The sequence below is a fragment of the Aythya fuligula genome, chromosome 4 (genome assembly GCF_009819795.1).
Source record: "Aythya fuligula isolate bAytFul2 chromosome 4, bAytFul2.pri, whole genome shotgun sequence".
NCBI classification, from domain to species: Eukaryota; Metazoa; Chordata; class Aves; order Anseriformes; family Anatidae; genus Aythya; species Aythya fuligula.
The window spans coordinates 20,097,293-20,116,693 of NC_045562.1; the positions used below are offsets into that span (position 1 = coordinate 20,097,293).

Consider the following 19,401-nt stretch of genomic DNA (forward strand, 5'->3'; position numbering starts at 1 on the left):
AGATTTTTGTGCATTATCCATTAGCTACATTAGTAAATCACTTTAAAAGGTTGATGACAGGCTATTATACTTTTCAGCTCCAATTCTCCAGCAACATGTACTTTTACTAAGCCTCTCTGCAACGAACACAGGGCCACCAAATTTCTGTCTCAAATCACAGACCAAAACACTGGGATTAGCAAGGGTGTATTTTGCAGATAGGAGGACAATGTCACCTACTCATGTTCCTGAAATCATCGACTGTGGCCAGAACATTCCCAAGCAATTAATTAACATGGAAAAGCACAACATTAATAACTTCTCCAGCCTACCCTTTGAAGCACAGAGCTGCAAACAGCACAATTAATACAAGCCTACATTTAATTATCTAATCTAGTACTTCTTGTAAAATACAGTTAAGGCACTAACTCATTGTAATTTTCTCCCAGTTTCCCCCACATTTAGCAGAACCACATATTCATTTAGCAATACAGGAGATACTGGGCAGTTCTGGATGGGGACCCTTACCAGAAAGCTGCTGTTCCACAGTTTCGCTGCACGTGATGCTGCTGTTTTCTAAAACACAGCTTTAAAAGTTGCATAGATCACTTAAATTAAGAGCTTCACTGTTCTAAACAGCATTAAAACAAACCCAGAAGGTTACACAATGAGAGTTTATTTCTTAAAATAGCACATTGCCTTTTCAACCTGTTGAATTTCTTCATTTACAGTCACTGAGTTTTGAGGCAGACCAAAGAGACAACGTGCTCAAGCATGACAGCAGGGTAATATAACATGAGGCAGTTCTGATGAAAAATAATGCCCTTAAGATAGCAAATTACCCAATGCCAAAACATGCTCGTGTATATACAGGTATTTCTACAACTTCATTACAGCAGAGTCTGAGGACTGGAATCATTTGTATATGCATCATAGTACTCACTTGGGAAAGAAAGGAGCTCAGAAGAGGTTATTTCCCACCCCCACACCCCAGCTGAATACAAAGTATACACAAAGGTATTAGAAAATATATACAGGTTTTTATTCTTCTCTTTAGCAAGTTTGAACTGACCCAGAAGACAAAACAAAACAAAACAAACAAACAAACAACATACCTCGCCTGAGATTATGAAGGCTTTCCACATGCCAAGATTCTCACACCACCAGTCTGTTCTTGCAATGTGCAGCTGAAGGTCATTGTGCTCTCTCTCCATCAGGGTGATTTCATCCTTCAGCTTAGAAACAATCTGCAGAGGAAAATTCATCAATTACCATTGGTAAGAAAAAGCTTGTGTAACATGTCTAGTTGTATCTTTGAGAACACTATTCAGAAAGAATAAACTGTACAACAGACAGAAGAGAGAAAAATTCACATGGAAAAGAAAATCATAACTGAGAAAATCTATGATATCTTCTATAGACATGGGAAATAGATTAATCTCAAAGGTCAACCCCAATACTAAAATGAAAAACAAGTTAGAAAGACACGATTCTATCACACTATCAGGATCAAAGAGATACTTCAGATACAACTACATATTACACATTTTATATACACTTGAAATTGCAATTATTGCAACAGCAACTACCAGAGACATCCTCCTTACCATTTTTCCCATTTCAGATATATATGATGCGATAAAAGAACCTCAGAATAGATTTCATTGCCAGTAAGTTAGCTATGGTAACAACCACCCAAGAAGCTACCTCTTAATTCTTTTTCGGTTTGGGTAGAGGAGAATTTATTCTTGTGGAAACCACACATTGAATAAGAGATGTTCTAATCAAGATGGCTCACAGGCATAATCTCATAAAGGAGAAATAATGCATCTTAAAACATCAGCAAAAAATAAGTAACCATGCCTACTAGCAGGAGACAGTACAAGAAAAGGTAGAAATATACATATAAAATGTGACATTAGAGATGCAGCAGCAGAAGCTGACAATTTAAAAAAAAAAATACAATATACCACGCTCCAATTTTATGAGACTTAGCTGTAAAACTTGTAGCACAAGTGGTACATCCTGGCAGAAGATTTTACAGAGCTATAGTAACTTCCTCAGAATTTGTCTCCTGTAAGATGAAAGACTGTCTACAGAGCAGCTATATGACAACCTTCCAGCATGTAAGCTAACCTTCAGGATACAGTAAACTCTCAGAATACAGATTGCTTTGTGGTCACCTTGAAAGATCTCCTATAAGCGTCATCCAGGAACAATTGAAAAACACAGAACTTGTAAGGTCAACAGCTGCTATCGTTATAAAACAAATACTAAAATTTTATAGCACTACTGGCTCAATTTTATTATTCTGTTTCAACGATACATATATTTTCAAAGACAAAAATATTTTAGAAGTAAAAAATAAAGCAGGAAAATACTACTTTAAAAGAAGTACAATCCCTTCTCCCCAAGGGTACTGAAAGAATATAGTTATTTCTCAAGAACAGAAAGGGAGCATGTAATGCAAATGTAAAAAAATAAATAAGGATTTAATTATACAGTATGTCTTATATCGAAGAAAATATTTTAAAACTGTAATGATACAGAAATTAATGGCATGACCTAACTCATGCATACACAGTAACATCCGCTTTTGTTTAGCACTTATTTAGTAATTCTTGTTGCCTTAGTAATTCTTAGTAACTCTTTACAGTTTAGTCATTCTTTTTGCCTGTGTTACAAATTTTAACTTGAAGTCTAGCTGGCTATACCAGCTTCTCTTCAACATCAGAAATAGAAAAGATCTGGCCAAGTTTAAAAAAAAAAAATTGTCTCAAGCTCTATCAGGAATTATGTGGAAGTTGGAGGGATTTTAGTTCGAAGCAGTCCTGTTTCATTTCAGTAATTGTGTCAGAGAGTTGATTTTGTAAACAAGGTTTTGCAAGCAATGGGAAGCACTCTGAGTGGGAATGTTAACCTTTGCCTTGCTACTGGGGATAAAACTGAACTCTAGAAAAGAAAACAGCCCATGCACATTTACAGTGGATGAGATGAGCCTGCACTCATGGACTAGAGGGGGACACGCCCTGTGCTTCAGGCATGAGATATACACGCACACATACACAGAGGAAGTAGCACCTCAGTCACACGTCTCCAAAAATCAGGTTATCTTGTATGGCAGCAGCCCCTGTACAGAAGAGATGCTGCCCGAGACTCCCTGTCATCTTCCATGTCATCTTCCTTGCTCTTTATATTCCACAGAAGGAGATGAAAGTAAGACTCCTCCCTACAGAGCATTTTCTTTTAAATCTAACAGAATCCCACATGCAACTCAAACAAGCAGTTTTCTTCCCTGACTGGCTGGCATCTGAGCTGAATGTGGTGCTACAAGCCCCTTACAGACTTGCATGTTTTGCATGGGCCTCACAGCAAAGGCATTTCAAAAAGAGAAAATGAACAACCAATAACAGCTTAAGATTTATTTATTATTTTTTTTAAGTAATACAAAATGGGCATGACATTCCCCTTCATATGGCTTACAACTGTGATTTTTTTAAATTCTATTTTAACCTTCATATGACCAAGAAACAAATTTTTACCTGCCATGTCCAGAATTGAAAAATAAAGTCCCTGTGACAAGATATTCTCACACTGTTGACTCAACAACTCATTTGAAAGCTCTACAGGTAAATGCTACCGTAGTAAAACAGGCATAAAAAAAAGGGACACATCTGTGCCCTTGCCACTTGGGAAGAAAAATACAGCTGAGGCCACACAGAGAGCAGAGCAGCTGTGAACGGGATACTCCAGAAGAGCTAAGGACACATTTCCAGTTGACTGCAGAAACCTCTGGCAGAGGGAAACATTTAAGGGACAGAGGGAGTGAAGCTGGCCAGGGTGGTCTTGCACGCTACTGTCCATGACCACAAGCTCACAACACCTGCAAAGCTTGGCCCAGTTCTCACACCACTTTAAAAACATCTGAACAATGGTCCTGTAATATCGTTTGGGGTAACAAGTTGGCCTAAGCCAAATGTAAATCCCTTGCTTCTGCCTGAATGGGTTCTTAAATTGTTTAACTGCTGCATTCTGTAAAGGGAGAAAAAAAAAACTATTTATTTATTTTATGTTCCAAGCCCAAAGAACCAGAGTTTCACATCCCTCAGAATTTTTAGTCCAAAGAAAGTATGCCCTGCAGCTTTCTTCTGGCTCCTTAAAAGGAAATCAGTCACTATAACACGTCTTATTTTTTCCCCTTTATTTAAGGGAGCCAATCACACATTTGGAGATTGTGATACTGTGTTGTGCTACTTCAAAGCCAGCAGAGGGAGCAGAACCAGCACATCCCTAAACTGCAGTGCTGCAGATGCGGCAGGGACACGGAATCAGCTGCCATGAAGAATTATGCAGATAGAGGTGGGTAGAGATGTAAGGAAGAAATTCTGTTTGCTACTGACAGAGAAGCAAGGCTATGGGAGAGAGGTACATGATATAAATCATATTTGTAGTTTTATTTACAGTAACTTAAAAAAAAAAAAAAAAGGAAAAAAATTAGTTAACTCCAAGCTTTGATTTCACTTTTGGTAACAGGCTGATTGAAACAGGCATCAGACCTGTCCAGAAAGAGCCTGAGATGACTGCATATTACATAAATAAACACATAATATTAAAAAAAAAAAAAGACTGAAGACACCAGAAGTACTTACCTTTTTGTCGGGTTTTGGTGAATTACATATGGAATTTAGAGCTTGTTTCTTATATTCGAGCTTGTCATTTAGCTGACGAAGCTTATTTGCAGCATAACTGGCCTGTTCATTAATTCTTGTGCTGCATTCTTCTGTAGTTTCTTCACAACCGTGGCTCTAAGAATAGAGAATGGGAGCGACTGCATCATTAATGTGAAAAAGGAGAAATTTATTGTTTGCTCCATATGCATGTGTAAGAACATTTATTCTTGATATAGATAAACACGCAGGCGTAATGGCACATCACTATAATAAATTCTAATAGATATTCCAGCCCTCAGATCCTATATGAAATATGATTTGTTAAAAACAAAAAAACAAAAATAAAAGCCTCATCATTTATACTGCAGTTCCATATAATTCTTTCCAACTGTGTAAAACGACCTTCAAGCTAAGGCTTTAATATAAATGAGAGTTGGAATCAAAGTTTATCTTAAAAGCAACAACAGCTCAGTAATTATAATCAATATTCAGAGCCAGATAGAAAAGCAAACACTTAGCTCTGAGCCGAAAGATAACAAGACGGGGGAAAAAATAAAACCAGAGTTCTAACAAACAGTCCTGCCTCCTACAAACCTTCACAAAATAGATTTATCAGGCTGCAGAACAATCTAAACCACATCCTTTCTCTTCATAAACAGATTTTACTGCTGTTTTTAGAAATGCTAATAAAAAAATGTGTCAAAAGCACATATGCTTTACTCCAAGCTCATAAATCATTTTCTCATATTCACTCAAACCAACCAACAGCTTTTTCTATCTTGTGTACTGCAGACATGTCCAAAAAAAAAAAAGGAAGAAAGGTGTGAAGTTCTGTGCCTTCCTCTTTAACACCTTTTGACATTTGTGTTAACCTCCCCTGACTTACTGCAGTTCCTCAAAGAGGAACAAAGACCTCGAGATCCATCAAAGAGCACTGTGATGTAACCACTGTCAGCAATGCCATCTTCCATGATCTTTGAGGTTTGCTTGCGACCAAATCTATCTTAAATTATCAGTGGGATGAATCTAATCCCATGAACAAGGGACAGAGTTCTACGTGATTTAATGATATTTCCACTAAGTAAGTTTTACCTTTAGATAACGTAAAGCTAACAGAAGGAAATGTCATTCTGCAAATTCTCCGAGTATCTCCTCAGTCTGAGGGTAACATAAAGCAGAAATCAGGAGTTCAGTGCTAAGGAACCCGTGCCCTCTTCCAGCTCAGAGTTCGCCTGCTGTGTGGCTGAGCAAGTATTAGCTGCATGCCCTGTCCCTTCTCCTGTCCATTCTGCATGGACTGTAAACTCCTTAGGTCAGAGACTGCTTTCCAAGCATTTGTACAGCTTCACTCAGATCACAAAAGCTTGTTGTTGTCTCCTGGCACTGCAATAATGCAAATAATAAGTATTAGCAACACTGGACGTCACTCATAACTCCACTGAACACAAGCATAACATAAACGCACTTTTTGACCCCAGTGCTGGGAAGCACTGGGGTCAAAAAGAATCTGAGATGCTGGTTTTGACACTGGAGAGTTAACAGCCTGGTCACACCAAGTTTTGCTAATAACTGAAGGGCCGCATTTAATTACAAACCAGTAAGGCTCTGCTCCTGGGGGCAAGCTGCATGATTTATGTCATTAATGTTTCAGCAAAAACACTGCTGAATCTCTAGGTTTACCATGAAATGCTAGGACTACAGGACAGCAAGTTACTGCTATTAAAATTATCAAATGTATCAAATAAAGGATCACCATGCTCAAAGCTGAGATCATTTCACCTGCCTGCCCCAGCAGTAACAGCTCCTGTTTCCATCAGGGCTCCAGAATGCAGGCTTGGGATTTATTATTTTAGCCATCTGATGCACACAGCACCAGTGAAGGGAACGAGCCTGGTGGTTGCAAAGTACTACTTGTCTCTGTATTTGTGTGTCTAGATGTGACCTTTTAAAGGGGTTTTGTCCACACCACAAAAAAGCAATGACAGATTAGAAGGAAGAGCAGCGAGCTCGTTCCACCTGCAGCCGAACCAGCAGAGCCTGCCCTTGCCTGGATCCCTACCTTCTGATTTCATTCTCCCACTTTTAATCAGGGCTCCTTCAGGAGGGCACTGAATTGTTTTTTACCTATACTGCTATAACAATGAGATTTATAGAAATTTAACACACAATGGCCATAACGACCCAGGAAGAGTGGACTTAGACTATCAAAACCCAAAACAACATGAAAACAACCAGTATCTACTAACCATATGCAGCTCCCTCCCGACACACGACATTTCTCAGCTATGGTTTCCTATACATTGGTTAAAAAAAAAGAGGCTACTAGCTAGCAGTGCATTTTGAGCCACATTTAAAAGCCCACTGGAAGCTTCAGAAGGAAGGCTTTGATATAATTTATTTTCACCTCCAAGACCCCGAAGCCTGATGCAGAGCCATTAGGATAGGATTACTCTTAGTAGAGAGAGATGCTCTAACAGTATATGCAGCTTCATGCTTAATTTGTGAGTAAAAGAATGCAGAAAAACCTTAACCATACAGGCCAGAATGGCAGCATTTTAGTCTTCAAGGTTTCACCACAAATGCAGCCTTCAAAACTGACACACATTTAACCTAACACCAAGAGGAAGCACAGATGATGCTGATGTCAAAAATCTAATTTTTCAGCAGCTGTAGTAAACATTATCTGACAGAAGACTGTCAGGAAGTCCTAAAGCATCGTGTCAGTTTTTCTTGGAGAATGGTTATTACTGTTAGGCTGAACAAAATACAAGAAAAGAATAAAAGTACAGAGCTCAGTAGTTAGAACGTTCTGGGCAAAAAGAGCAACAGTGTTTTTCTGCAGTCCCAGTGACTGGAAACAAAAGGAAGGGAAATTTTTGAAGTACCTACCACCCCCAAAACATTGCTGGGTCAGCAATAAGAAAAGAAAAAGATTTAAGACATGTTTATCAAGGAAAGGAACAGAGGGAGAAATGAACAATGAAAAACTGAGGAAACTCTGAAAATCTGTATGGGAAGTGATTTATTTACAACAGCTCATCTTTGAAGATTTGCTGACATGAGAACTACAGAGACTATAGCAGCTCATCTAAAGAAACAGACGTCGTATTTAAAGAGTAAGTATGAAAAGCCTCCGGTTTTGAAATAATAGTTTGTAAATGCTTAGGTTGACAGAAATCCTCTGGATTCTGCTCCCATTTTTTTCATTGAGATTCAGATTTAGACAAACTCATACTTCACCGTGTTCCGAGCAAGTCCATGTGTAAAATGAAGACATTAACGCTGATCTGAAGTGGCAGCCTGAATGAAAGATGTTCGCTAGTCTGAGAGATGCCCTTGTCAAAGTGTTCTAGGATAAAAGTAACAAGTTCCCCCAACCTGACTGATTTAGAGAACCCTCTGAAAATACTTGCCCCAAGGGAGTGACCACTGGATTATTGCTTATGACATTTTGAATGCTCTTTTTTAGTATTTCCAGGTCCAGTGGCATTTTAATCAGTTTAATCTTCCAAGATAGCCTATTAATTTATTTCATAAATTAATAAAAAGCACAAAGATTCTATCTATTGCATTACTTTTTCTCCTTTTTTTGCAACTTTTATTACCTATTTAGTACCTAGCACACGCAGAGGGGACAGGAACAGAGAGTGTCCAAGACAAATCTACCTAACCAGTGAGATTTCCTTCAATTGAAATGTAATTGAGTTTGTATGAGGTATGTTGCTTTCTCTGATACTTAGAAGCAAAATGAAACATAAGGAAGACAAAAGGCTTAGAAACATGAAATTATATTTTTAACTAATTTGAAGTTTAAGTAGTCAGCCATTTTGTACCATTTTGTTTCAAATGGACTGGGAACATACCAGGTTTACCTGACAAAACTACAAAAGTGATGTTATTTATAAATACATTAGAAAAAAATAAAAGAATCCCAAAGCTCAAGGACAGAAGGTGCTTCTACACACTTTATGCAGGGTCATCTTCAGATTGTAAGAAGCAGTGAAAGAAACTGTCCATGTGACTCACCGCCTCATCTTTGTCCTCAGGAGTCAGTTGCAAAGAACTTCTTTCTTCTTCCTTCTTGATCAATCTCTCATATAAATCACTGACAATGAATGAGGGGTAGTATCTGTCCTTTAGAGTTTCATAAACATCTGCCTGAATTCTGTAGAATACTTCAATGCCTTTATTGCCCACTAGACTTTGCTGTATTTCTTTATAAAGTGATTTTTCCACAGGTATTTCTCTGCTTTCCACAAAAAAGTTCTGATAAATTTCACTCACCAGTTGAGGTATTTCAGCCTACAAAGCAAGGAGAGAGAGGAGGGAGAAGAGAGTAATAAATAAAGTTAAAAAATACTGGGATGGCTCAGGATGCAGGTGCATAATTTGAAGGATGACCAAGTTAATTTCATGTATGAGCACACATCTGTGAACCTCTCACTGAGATCAAGCGCTCTGCCTGTGCACCTATGCAAAGCAGTCAATTTCACAACACTGATATTTGTTAAGCGCAGAAACAGCTGTGGTCTAAAATTATCAAAGCTTCCACACCCATTGATTTTAGAATTATGTCCCATATGCATGTATTTAAAAAAATAAAAATAAAAAAAAAAGTGCTGAAGTGAGAGTCTGGTCACTGTTTTAAGTTCAGACAGTAGAGTTCAGCTGCATCAGCTCTCCTGTCTTCCGCTGGATAGAGTCAACTCTCCCAATTTAGACGTGACCAATTAGTTCTGGAGAGGGAAGGAAAAAAAAAAAAAAAGGAAGAGAGGAAAGTACACCAGAGAGACATTTACCAGAACAGGAGGCCAGGTATTTCCACTGAGCACAGAACAGCACACAAGGTTGAACTTCTCATTAACAAGCAGGAAAGAGAGGAAGTAATGCAGCACAGCCTATGATCATCTCTCTACATTAGCATCTCTAAACTGACCCAAATTAAAGAAGTTTTAGCCACTCCCTTAGTATAGCAGAATATGCTTGCTCGCCTTTTATTTATTTATTTTTAAAATCAAAGCTGCTTCTGCAGCAGAGGACAATCCTTAAGTTCCACAGTGCAATGTAATTAAGGTATGTTGGAGACTTTCTAAAGCAATGGGAAATCTTGAATAAAGACACTATAAATATTCATCTGAAAATGAGCAGAGGATTCATAGCTGAAAGGTCATAAAATGCTTTATAGCATCTTTTCTAATCACAAGCAGTTTGCAAATCAAAACTAATTTATACAACTCTCTTCACGGTGCCTAACAAAGCCATTTTATGAACACTTTCTGAGTTGGTTGTTAGTCATTTCCACAGATCCTATTAACGGTTCACTACTCATGCTCTACAATTTGCTGCTTTGGTTACAGGATGTTATTTGTGTTTTCCAGCTGACTAGAATGTTTTTAAATAGGAGTGTAATGAAATGACAGTGAATTAAAAAAAAAAAAAAAAAAAACATACTTAATAGTGAAATTCACATTTCACTTTAGTGTGAATCCTGGAAGTTTTCAAAAAAAAAAAAACCTTCCCAGTGCTAACAAATAGCAAGTCCTCTACATACTTGCTCTGCACCATTGCTCCTGGATAATTCTTGCAATGATATTTCCTATCCCTGTTTCAGGGTTCTCATTCCTTCTTTATTTGAGCACAAATTACAAGGTAGTATTTTTTTCTTCCCTTTAACAGCAGAGTGGCATTACTGGAGTAACTTAGCTATTTGTATCAAAATTGGGCTGGGAGAATTTTTAATTGCCATATTATCTCCAAACATTAAGAAGCTTAAAAAAAACTAACAAATCAAAGCTACCTAAATTGCTCAGTACCCACCCCATGGTACTGCCATTTTACAAACAAGAAGCTAATGTCCAGGACACGTGGACTTGCAAATTTTCCCACCTTGTTAGCACTCTTCAGGCACTCCACAGACTCCCAAAGACCAATCAAAGCCATCTTGTCCATCCTTTCCATATAGACTCGAAAGTGCTCTCGGTATGAAGGATTGGCCAAAATTTCTTCAAACTGAAGAATCTGAAGAAAAGAAAAACAAGTGTAAAACTTAGGAAAATAACCGACTGGCACTCAACAGCAGCTCTTCATCATTGATGCACACTACTCAGGCAACAAAACTAAGTTTCTGAGGTGAACTTCCCAAGAACTTGAAGTCTTCCCCCTACCTGCCCACAGGTTTTAGCTGTATACACACAGAAAACAAACCAGAAAAAGACAACTGAAGTGGTTTGCTCATCTGCTCTGAAAGATTTACATTCTTTCTTTGCTGCTTACAAGTCAAAATACCAATTCTGTGGATTTGGAGAAAGGCCAATGTAAGCCACCACCCCTTAATTTTAAGGAAGAACAATGAGCTTTCTTCCCAAACGTGAAGTCAACTCCCCAGTTTTCATGCCTAAAAGCAACACCTATCAACCCAATGGGAGGTTTGTACATGCAACAATTCGGTTTCAAAGTGACATTCTTAGGCAAGTCTGTCTTCAGAAGGCCCAGAATAATCCCAAAATGCCTTTTCCTCACATCATTATATGAACAATACTTCAATTACTCACAGACACTAAATCTCAAATTAATGTCTTCTCAAAAACATTTCTTCCAAGATGTTCTTTTAAATTTTGAACACTCATTTCAAACATGCAGATATATTTACCACAGACCCCAGTTTCTCACTGTATTCCTAAAACATTTGTGTTCATCAACATTATTTTGAAGTCACATTAAAATATACAACGTAAAATATGTAACAAACACAGCACAACCCAAGCAGCTCATCTCATTTCTTGGCATCACATTCAACTGGTCAGCTTCTGCATCACACATCCCCTGCAACACGAACCTTTTTCAGATAAAACTATGTTCTTTTTTCCGAGCCCAAAGGCTTTGTTCAATCTTTCATTAGAATTCATACAAGTTAATATTTATAAAATAAATAATTCATGTTTCCAACAGATTCAAACTACTCTGAGTAATTCCTTCATATTACTCTTACCAGTACTTACCATCCCCGATGTACATGCCATCTGTACTTTATACCAGCAATTATTTTACATTTTATTCTAAAATAAAAAAGACTTCTCAAATGTCCATCCCCTATGTCTAATTATTATTTTTTTCCTATGTTGTCAGGAGAATATTTTTTATCTACCTGAATGTTCACATTGCATAAGGTAACACTTTAGATCAACCACAATGTAGATTTAGAGTATTTTGCTTCCAGGGTTAAAAAAAAAAAAAAGTGTCAACTTGGAAGTTATGCTTTTTATTTCAGCACAGCATCCTGGTGCACTGAGACTCAGCATCTGATCCAGTCTAATAAATGAGATGATAATGTCTTTTCTCAACTTCTGCAAAGAACTTGTGTTAAGGCACAGCATTGCTCCTTGACATAACACATACATTCAGAGGACAATGAAGGAGTCCTTGCAATTGCTTTGCCTACTACAGTCAGGAATTATTTTAATCCCCCTGCCTCCAAACATAAAGCAAGGTCTAACTCCTTGCCTTTACCTCTCAAGCTTCCCATTTCTTACAGGGAAAATCTCCTCAACTGATGTACCCACAGAGCACTATGCATCCCAGAAACACATGGACTAAATTCAACTGCACAGACCTTCTACACTTAGAGAAGTGTTGTTTCTTAAAAACAATATTAAAGAAAAAAAAAAGTGAGTATGAAGAATTTACAAGATAAACACATCTACCCTGCTACCAGATATGGTTCAACATTTTCTTTCCAAAAGGTATGACTACATTGCAAAGGTCTGAGGTGACATTTAAAGTCATTCATGAAATTAAATTGCCAAAACTGCAACATCCAACATTCCCATGAGGCAGAGGAGCCAAGCTGAAAGAGGGCCAATCTATTTTTTGCTTGATTCAAACAAACAGCAGCACCAGCAGTTTCCACACCACAGGCCATACAGCTTCGAGGTGTATCTCAATTACATTTTGTTACCCTGGCAGCTAGGGTGTTAGGTGGCCAGCTCCATTCAACAGAGTGATGACAGAAATTGAGAAGCATCTATCAGAGATACAGACAGGAAAAAGTACAGGCTCTGATACGCTGCATTGGACTCCTCTTCCTAAGATGAAAACAAAGAGGGTTTAAGATGAGCAGAAAAGGAAATGAAACCCAGATTTCCCATGCCCAAACAAATGCTGTAGCCAATAAAACTTTAGATTAAGAAACCATTATCCCTTTCACAGAATCACAGAATTTCTAGGTTGAAAGAGACCTCAAGATCATTGAGTCCAACCTCTGACCTAACGCTAACAGTCCCCACTAAACCATATCCCTAAGCTCTACATCTAAACGTCTTTTAAAGACCTCCAGGGATGGTGACTCCACCACTTCCCTGGGCAGCCTGTTCCAATGCCTCACAACCCTTTCAGTAAAGAAGTTCTTCCTAACATCTAACCTAAAACTCCCCTGGCTCAACTTAAGCCCATTCCCCCTCGTCCTGTCACCAGGCAGTGGGAGAACAGACCAACCCCCACCTCGCTACAGCCTCCCTTGAGGTACCTATAGAGAGCGATAAGGTCGCCCCTGAGCCTCCTCTTCTCCAGGCTGAACAAGCCCAGCTCCCTCAGCCGCTCCTCGTAGGACTTGTTCTCCAGGCCCCTCACCAGCTTCGTCGCCCTTCTCTGGACCCGCTCAAGCACCTCGATGTCCTTCTTGTAGTGAGGGGCCCAAAACTGAACACAGTACTCGAGGTGCGGCCTCACCAGAGCTGAGTACAGGGGGACGATCGCCTCCCTCGCCCTGCTGGTCACACTGTTCCTGATACAAGCCAGGATGCTGTTGGCCTTCTTGGCCACCTGAGCACACTGCTGGCTCATATTCAGCCGACTATCCACCATCACTCCCAGGTCCTTCTCTGCCTGGCAGCTCTCCAACCACTCATCTCCCAGCCTGTAGCTCTGCTTGGGGTTATTGCACCCCAGGTGCAGGACCCAGCACTTGGCCTTGTTGAACTTCATGCAGTTGACCTCAGCCCATCGGTGCAGCCTATCCAGATCCTCCTGCAGAGCTTTCCTACCCTCGAGCAGATCGACACACGCACCTAACTTGGTGTCATCTGCAAACTTACTGAGGGTGAACTTACTTTACTTTCTTCTCCTATACTTTTCTTGTGAGTCCAGGCCTTTTCTTTCTTTGATGAAAACTCCTGAAAACAACGCATCTCGCCAGCAAAGTGAACAGATCTTCCCATATTGAACAAAATGAATATTTTTCACGTCTCATAACCACCAACCATCTCTTTCTTTGTAAAGAAAAGCAGGTCCCTGAACACTGGGGCTAATGAATCTTAGCTTCTTGTGACTTTACATTTCACAGCTAAGACATTTTGGTCCTGAACAAGATAAATTCCAAGAGAGATTAAGATATAAATAATTTCTCTAACGTGGGTCTTCCAATAGCTAGTAATGCAATTCAGGCCATGTATCAACATAACTCTCTGGAAAAGCCATGCATTTTCCTAAGCTTAACATCTGAGACCCAAACCACTGATTCAAATTTAAGAAAAATTGTTTGCTGAAGTCAAGCTGCACATTCACGTGCCCAAGTACTGATACAAGTCATTTTTTTTAATAAGCCAAGCAAAAGAAGGCTCTTTAAAAACTGTAGCCAGCTATTTTTGGCTGAAACAGCTCCTCCAAATTTTGAGCAGCGTTTAAATAAATTCTGTTGGTCTCAGTTGAAAAGCTCATTTTCATCTTCAAAGTTCTTCAGTGGTAGTCACGTGCCATTCCTCCTCTGCATCCTTCACCATACCAATACCATCTGGACTTGGCTTGCTCTGAGCTTAAGAGCTCTTCAGGTACATGAATAAAACAAACATCTGTCCTTCAGAGTTCACTCCTTGAACATCCTCCCTGAACAACACAGAGACAGATTTGCTGAAACCAGGCTTACTGTAATAACAGAGAATGTCAGTCTGTGAAAAAGAGGAACGTAGAGATGGCAATTCAGACTAGTCTGTGGTTTAGCTGTTTTTGCTGTACATCATTGTACTCTATACTTCACTCTACAATTACCTTAAAGGAGGCTTAAAGTGATGGCACACGCCATCGCTTTTTGAGTGAGAGGTCACCGTGGTCTCTTTGCCTGCCTTGGTAGGACCTTGGTATCCCCACAGAGGCTGCCAGCAAGGAGGACAGTTAGCAAACAACGCTTCTTAAAAGCATCTGTGAGTAAGTGCTGGGCAGGGAGCAAGGTAAATGCAGCCATCCCTTCCCTACCCCAGGGCTCACTGCACAGGCACCCCATGGTACTGAAAGTGCTGGCACCTAACAGTGCTCTAACTCAATCTTCTGCATAGTTACCTTGCAAACTATTTTAACAAAATGTAAAAAATGCAGAGAAGAGTATTTATACATCTTTTTCCCGCAGAAATGAAACCTCACAAATTCTTCTTAGGCTTTTGCTTGTTTTAAAGCTAAATTACTCTGCAATTACCAAATAGATTACAAATGTTGGACTATAAACCTTATTAAGAGGTCAGTGACAGCAAAGACAAAAGACTTGTTCAGGTTTGAAGCTGTAAGACATCCTAAGATGCATACAATCCAGGAAGGATTCTACGGGATAGTCTTCCTTCTCTGATTTAAAGACCAAGATCCCGTGCTACTTTGCTATCCTCAGTGACTGATTTATGACTCAGTATCATCCTGGATTAGAGTACGAAGCATTAAGCTATGTTGGCACACGCATGTGCATTAGGGCATGTGTGCACCCTCAAATCTAATAGCCAGTTAGCAGATACAATCTTAGAATTACCAGCCTCAGCAGCAACCCTTTGAGACCTTTTAACTCAAGAGCAGTTTCTGCGTTGGTGGAAAAACAGCAGCTTTACAGCAGCCACATCCATTCCCTGCTCCAGCAGCAAAGCAACTAACATGCCACAGCTGGTGAAAGGCTTTGCCAAGTACTTGGAAGGGGTTAGAAATGTATTTTCCAGCAGGTGTTTTGACCAGCATCCCCAACAAAGCAAACAGAACAATTTTGTTCCTGGACCTCTAAAGTACAGAGACTTGGTCTTGGCAGCTCCCTCAAGTCTTTCACTGGGTGGACAGTCACTACACCTCTCTGGAGATGAACATAAACCAACTATTTAATTTGGAAGGGCTCATTTATGCACCAGTTATGGCACAGATGCAGCGTACCATATTCCTGTGCAACAGACCGCGTTCCCATTCACTACAACCACATTTGCATATAATGAGTAACTCTAGCAGCTGATAACTGCTCCACAGAGTCGGATCAGGGGAATTCTGCTTCACATCGCAGTGAAAATCTGATCAATCACCAGTTAAGTCGGCATTTGTCCAAGGACTGTGGTGGCAGCAGGCTCTTCTGCAGGAGTTTCAGCCTAGTCCTTGACGGCAGAGTTAGGAACACAGACTGCCTCTGCCTCAGAAAGCTTTCAGATGGTTTCTGGGTGGAATTTTCCTCGCTATTTCACAGCTAGTCAAGGATCAGATCGCTCAGAGCTCCTTTTACCACTGATGGTTCACAGAATGGCTACACTAAGGAGATACTGCAGCTCCACACATTGAGCATCACAGATGCTGTGATTTGGATGTTGTACAGAACACAACAGACCAAACAAATCATTTGCTAAATGAACACAGACAAGAAGAACTCAATTAACTTACTGCAGTACTGTGCAGGTACTATTTCCAAGAAAAAGAACTAAAACTGCACTGACCAGGAGCAGATTAGAAGAGATGATTTATATTTTACACTAATTAAAACTGCATTTTTTTCTGGAAGCAAATCTGACACCCAGGGCAGAGTATAAATCAGTATCAGAGCTAATGATGGAAATCAGATTCAGATGGTAGCTGGGTTTGTTTGTGGTTTTTGTTTGTTTGTTTGTTTATTTTGTTAACATTTGGTTATAATTTACACATTAAGGATAACGAGCTAATTGAAACACGCAAAATCTATGCAATCCCAAGACTTTTACATACTTATCGAAGAGAAAACCAACACTGTTTTTCAATTACCTTTTGCTGTAAAAGGAATTAAAAAAATATTTCAAATCACATCTTTTTTGTTTCTTTAATCTGTAACTGGAGAACGCTGACAGCTCCAAATAATCCATCTCCAAATTTAAGACCACAATGAGAACACACATTAAAGACTTACCAGCAATGCTATTACTGCCCTGCAACCACAAGGGGAAGCTTTCCATAGGATGCAGAAATGCAACCAAAACACACGGTTAGGCCACTAGTCCATTTGTCCTTTGCTCAATTAGTACCAAAAATTCCCCAAAGTTACTAATGCATTCAAACTTCTGTACAACACTTCGATAAAATAATAATCCAAACCCACTATCAGTAAATGCCTGTTTCTGACCTATTTCATATACGTTAAAAAAAGGCAAACTTGCAGTTTCTGCTGCACAAGCTGGCTACTCTGCAGGTTAAGCACTGGCCTAACAGCAAGCTGGCACACCCAGACTCCAAAGAGCAGTGATTGTCCTCCAGCAGCAGCATATCCACATTAGCTTATCTCCTAAACCCTTTTTGCTGTGAAAAGCCCAAGTATTTGATCAATACTGCCCACGTAGAAGGGGTCAGCATCAAAAGTATCACTGGCAGCCTTGAAGAGCTCAGACAGCAGCTGCTGGAAAACAGGCAGTGGATTGGAAGAAATGACAGTGGAGAAAGCCTCCCTTCCACAGCCAAGCCCTGGGCTTTCCTCTGTGCTCAGAGAAGACCATTGTGGCCTCTGTCTCTCAACCAGCCACCTTGAGCCTCTTTCCTCATCCCACAGAGTTGGGAATAAAAGAATAAAGAAGCAAATTCCCTATTTACTACTTTGGGAGGTTCTAGGGTTTCTTTATAGAAACACATCCAAACCTTAGAGCAGCACTAGATCCAGATCCCATAATTTCCACCAGTGAACGCCCCTACTCAATGCAGCTTTATTACCCAACCCTGAACAATCGTTTGTCACCATATATCTACCCTGGAAGGTACGTAACATCTCAGCAGGCACTGAAAGGTGTCTACACGGTAGCATAAGCAGCCCATGCAGTTCTGCCACATGCTTCTCTTTGTCCTTTTCTCATTGGCACTACTGGCTACATTCAACTTGAGGAAACAGATCCAGGCTGCCTTGGCACAATGTATGGCATGCCATCTGAGGTCATGCTTTAAGGACAAATGAAAGGGGGAGGGAGCAGGGAAACAGCTCTCTTTCAGGTCACACAACAAAAAGAACATAAATATTGAGAAACACAAGAAAAAGTACAGAGATGTGTGCCACTAAGTTACAATTATTATAAGGATGTAACAAAACTGAAAGATCCCTACATAAAGAAATAACTTTTTTTTTCTACCTATACAAAAAAGATAAAATCTTCTAATTGGAATACACAAATTGCTGTGCTTTGCCCAAAGGGGACAGAGTAAATTACACAAGGAAGCAACTAAACAAAGTTTAGCACGGACAATTAGCCATGATTTTATTTTTGTAGCTGCTGACTAATACAACAGCAGTTATGTTTTTTTCAATCCCAGAGTAGAGTGATGTGGAGAATCAGCATTCAGTCAACAGCTCTAACAGAGCTGTTCTGCAGTGACTGCCCTTAATTTTGCCAGTTGCCTTCCAGAAGTAAGTGTTTGCTTTTGAGTAACTCAGTATTACAAAACCTACAGGTATTTCCTACAGTAAATACAAGGAGGCAAAGAAACATTGCACATATGTTGGCAATCTTTTTAGAAAGAAAGTTGCTACCCTGACCTTATCAACTCCCTGTGTGCAATATGCCTGCAAAATTACACACGCTTATAAGCCACCCAATCCTTTGTGAAGTTCCACATTTAGCAATATTCCACCCTGAACCATCAGTAGTCTTCCCAGGCACTACAGTGTTTATTTCCCAAGATAAATAAAATATGCAGCAATTAATTTACACTTGGCTCCAGGGGGAAAGGAGGTTAATGACAGTGGGGTTAATACAAACTAACATGTTTACAATGACCTTCAGACAACATAAATGTTATTCAGTTCATACCTTCTGACTCTGAGGGGCACCACCTTCATCAGAAACGCCATCTTCCTGTTGATCATAAGCAGGCCCTCCCAGGAGCCTTATTCTCTTCTCACATTGCTTCTTTGCCACTGTCAGCTGATTAATATACCTCTTCATGTTGCGAGCTCTCAGCAGGTCAGCTTTCATTGCTGCAGTTTCTTTTCCTTTTGAATCTGAGAATACAGCAAACCAAAGACCATCTTTTGTAACAAAAACATCTTCTTACCAACGCCTCTGCGACCTGCCTGATCACTGCATTTGTCATTCAGGAATCAACTGTGCACGTGAGTACAGATGTTGTAAAGTCTGTGTTTGAAACGATGATGATTTTGAAATATTCTCCTGTGATACCTCAAGCGCTTATATAAAACAGTTCAGGAAAAAATCCATATTCAAATGTCCATTGAATGCTGATTCCCCTCCAGCTGTCTTGCCATAGCTTGTTACAAGACACAGATCTAAAAGTTACTACAGGTTGTAACTGCATTAGGATGTTACCTGCAGCCATAGTGGAGCTGATAGTTTACGTACCTCACTGAATGAACATAACATTGACTACTTAGAGTCATTAGAGACTGGACTCAGTTTGCTCCAGCCCAGCATTTCATATTCCCATGCACCTGATTTGTAAATCTGAATTTCTTGAGCTTGATGCGAACAGTACAACAACCAAACTCTCCCTCAGGTAACATCTACTGAAG

At 39.6% G+C, this 19,401-nt stretch overlaps 1 protein-coding gene across 2 annotated transcripts in view; it reads right to left on the reverse strand.

Moving 5' to 3' along the window:
- SNX25 (sorting nexin 25) overlaps nucleotides 1-19,401 on the reverse strand; it is an 83,374-nt gene that overhangs the window by 16,209 nt on the left and 47,764 nt on the right. The window contains exons 7-11 of one of the 2 annotated variants that reach the window (XM_032187012.1): nucleotides 18,683-18,873; nucleotides 10,536-10,667; nucleotides 8,934-8,951; nucleotides 4,629-4,784; nucleotides 1,095-1,226 (exon numbers count right to left, since the gene is read on the reverse strand). In XM_032187012.1, the coding sequence (XP_032042903.1) occupies nucleotides 1,095-1,226; nucleotides 4,629-4,784; nucleotides 8,934-8,951; nucleotides 10,536-10,667; nucleotides 18,683-18,873 (629 nt within the window). Of the gene's footprint in view, nucleotides 1-1,094; nucleotides 1,227-4,628; nucleotides 4,785-8,675; nucleotides 8,952-10,535; nucleotides 10,668-18,682; nucleotides 18,874-19,401 lie in introns of both variants that reach the window. The other variant, XM_032187011.1, reaches the window with a different exon arrangement.